The sequence below is a fragment of the Rutidosis leptorrhynchoides genome, chromosome 1 (genome assembly GCF_046630445.1).
Source record: "Rutidosis leptorrhynchoides isolate AG116_Rl617_1_P2 chromosome 1, CSIRO_AGI_Rlap_v1, whole genome shotgun sequence".
Lineage (NCBI taxonomy): Eukaryota > Viridiplantae > Streptophyta > Magnoliopsida > Asterales > Asteraceae > Rutidosis > Rutidosis leptorrhynchoides.
The window spans coordinates 241,330,627-241,334,200 of NC_092333.1; the positions used below are offsets into that span (position 1 = coordinate 241,330,627).

The 3,574-nt window shown below is 32.7% G+C and overlaps 1 protein-coding gene across 1 annotated transcript; it reads left to right on the forward strand.

Annotated features, from left to right (window-relative positions):
• Positions 1-1,892: 1,892 nt before the first annotated feature.
• On the forward strand, positions 1,893-3,358 carry LOC139868832 (F-box only protein 8-like). The gene is made up of 2 exons (XM_071857177.1): positions 1,893-2,068; positions 2,201-3,358. The coding sequence occupies exons 1-2, from the start codon at positions 1,893-1,895 to the stop codon at positions 3,066-3,068; spliced, it is 1,044 nt and encodes a 347-aa protein (XP_071713278.1). The 3' UTR covers positions 3,069-3,358.
• Positions 3,359-3,574: the final 216 nt, after the last annotated feature.

Below are 3,574 nucleotides of genomic sequence, written 5' to 3' on the forward strand. Positions count from 1 at the left end.
ATGCAATAAAGTTGGTATGAATTCGAAGAGAAAGATGCAAGGATTCCGAATATGTAATTTGTTTTAGTTGATGCTTGCTAGATCTTGAATAGATGATGAATTTGTGTTTGAGGGTTTGAGAGAATAAAAGTGGAAGTATTGAAATGGGGAGGATGAAATGAATGGAGGAGGGTGAAGGTTGACTAGTTGACCTAGTCATCTCTTTGCCCTCTTGACAAGTTTAGTCCCTCAAGTTTAAAAAAACGGGTGCGTGAATTACCTAAACGAAATATTTTAAAAACGCGTATTAACGGAAGATGTTATAATTATATAACGGACTTTAAAATAGATAAACGGAAAGTAAATGAAAAAAGGCGGGATGTTACAATCTGGGCGTTAGTATAGGAGGAGTTAAGCCCTCACATGTGTCACGCATGTGAGGGTATTTCGTCCCAAATACTCTAGGTACCAACCACGCAAAAAAAGTTAAGGTTTTCTCATGCAAAAGTGTACAAATCACATGTACCAATGGTGCAATTTTTTTTTATTAATGATTTTAAATGAATTACTTATTATTATTGTTATTAATGTTTATTAAGCCAATAATAACTAAAGATAAACCGACTCGTAACCATATATTAGCTCCGTACATACATAAACATCCATATTTTCCTATGTACATCCAGAATTCACTACAAGAACAAGAACTTTAAAAAGTGTGAAGCAAAATCAATCAAAATCGATCAATATTCAAAGCATGTAACAGATCATATACATCGAATGATTCAGATTGCTAAATATGACTATAAAACTGAAAATTTTAACCCTTTTGACTTAAAAACATTAAATGGGTCATTTGGTGAGTTAAAGTGAAATGACTTCTATATATTTTCACATTTTTTGACCAAACAGTGATACATATTTTGATTACTAGCATAAATGCAGACTAGTTTTGACCAAAAAGATTTACACATTTTTTTACAGATATACGGATTTTGGTTACTAACATAAATGCATACTAGTAACCAAAATAGTCTGGCTAGTTTTGGCAAAGCATTTCACTTTAATTATGTTGCGGTGACTAGCATCAAATTTGGTTTTGGCTTTTGAAATTCCAAGTCAAAATGGGTTAAAATTTTCAGTTTTATTGTCATATTTAGCATTCTGACACATTCGATGTATATGATCCATTACATGTTTTGAAGAATGGTCGATTTTGATTGATTTTGTTTAACACTTTTTAAAGTTCTTGTTCTTGTAGTGAATTCTTGATGTTAAAAAGGAAAATATGAATGTGTACTTGTATGTACGGAGATAATATATGATTACCGACCGGTTTATCTTTAGTTATTATTGGTTTAATAAAGATTAATAATAATAATAATAATAAGTAATTCATTTAAAATCATTAATAGGAAAAAAAATTACGTCATTGGTACCTGTGGTTTGAACATTTTTGCATGAGAATACCTAAATTTTTTTTCCGTGGTGGGCACCTAGAATATTTGCGACGAAATTACCCTCACATGTGTGGCACATGTGAGGGCTTAACCCTTCCTATACTAACGTCTGTTAGCAGGTAACAATCATGCAATAACAGGAAACTTTGGGTACCAACCATGCAATAAAAAGTTAGGTGTTGTGATGTAAAGTTGTACAAATCACAGGTACCATGATATAATTTTTTCTTTAAAATCTGAATGTTTTAAAACAATCGGTTGAAAAGGTGTGCCGCACTTGCAGTTTATGTATGCATTAGATTGTTGAGGGGTTTTTACGTAAATATTAAATTAATACAGAGTAATCTCGGTAGTGCAGAGAACTTTGCTGCTACGAATACACATCTCTCGTTTCAGCTTTATACTTCTATATCAAAACCCTAATTTATTTTATCTCAAAAAATCAAAATTGATATGTCTGACCACATACCTTTTGAAATTCAAACTGAAATTATTAAAAATCTCCCTGTTAAATCATTGATTCGATTCAGATCGGTTTCAAAACCGTGGAAGTCTCTGATCGATAGCTCTGAATTCATCGTTAATTATCACGTCAACCACTCTCAGCTGCAACATCATCTGCTTGTAAGGTACATTGCTTCACAAAAATTATATGAGTGGAATTTAGAAGATGAAAAATTTCTATCAATTGCTGATGATGACAGTTTTCCCCAAAACAAGTTTCCCCTAATTGTTCCAACTTCTGTTAAACAACTGGGCAGGCTTCCAATAATGTTAGGTACCTCTCAAGGTCTGTTTTCTTTTTGCAAAAATAAAGTACGGAGTGATGGGAACAAAATGATGTCTGTTGTCATTTGGAATCCTACAATTGAAAAATCAGTTAGTGTTGTTGTGCCTAATGTGTTACAAGATCACCCCTTTCGGACTGTTGTTGTCTTTGGGGTTTGTCCTCGAACCATGGACCCTATGCTTGTCAAGATTACTTATATTTATTCTTTAGAATATGATATGTCAATTCGCATCCCTTCTCAAGTTGAGATTTTTACATTGAGCTCAGGGGCATGGAGGAGTTCATCTAATAATATGCCTCGTAAATCAATTCTATTGACAAGGAACCAGGTTAACGTAGATAGTTTTATATATTGGCTTGCTACTGATAGGATTCCTAGGGGTGATGGCTATTATCTGAAAAACATGATTTTATCATTTGATATGATCTCTGAAGAATTTGCAGAAATTTATCTCCCAGATAGTTTGGCACAACTTGGTGACTCTAAATTGTTTATACGCAAATTAAGGACATCTCTTGTGATGCTAGAAATCAATAGGGAGGTCGAGAAACGAGAATATTGTGTATGGAGGATGGAAAATGGTGCCCCTAACTCATTTGAAAAGTTATTTATTATCAAGGCACCAGATGCATCATTAATAAAAAAAATAGATGGGGTACTAGGATTTAGAAAAACCGGCAAACCTATAATTGAGGCGTTGTATGATACTGATGAACGAAATGCACTTTTTGTTTATGATCCTGACTCGGAGCAAATCAATGATATCGGTATTTATGGAGTTGGGTTTCCTTACTTAGCAAGTTCATATGTGGAAACACTACTATTACTTAATCACTGAGATTGTGATTTATTTTTCAAATGATGGAGCTAAGAACACTTACACACTGATGACTTTGGACCAGACAAGATTGACATGGGGATTAAAGTACTACTATAGTGCATATTAGTTGAAAAGATCCATGTTTATTACGAAATACTATTAGTGTTGGTAGTAATGTTATTGTTATGTGAAAACATCTTGTTGAATTACTATAAAAATACTATGTCAGATATGTGTTCTTATTTGGGTTCATCAATTGTCAACTATTTTGTTATTTTATATTTGCTATAATTAAATGTATTATTTTATTTGTTTCTACAACTATACCATGATTCCTATGAGTAATCATCAAATGTTGTACTTCTTAGAATCAAAGATTCAAAGGTGGCAGGTTTTTGTGGCTGAAGTAAGGTATTTAAATGTCGCTTCTGTATGTATGTTATCTTTTTTCTACAACTATACATATTCCGCTACTATTGTTAAGGTGTGCACCAGGTATTTTTGTTCATCCTTATTTATCGTTA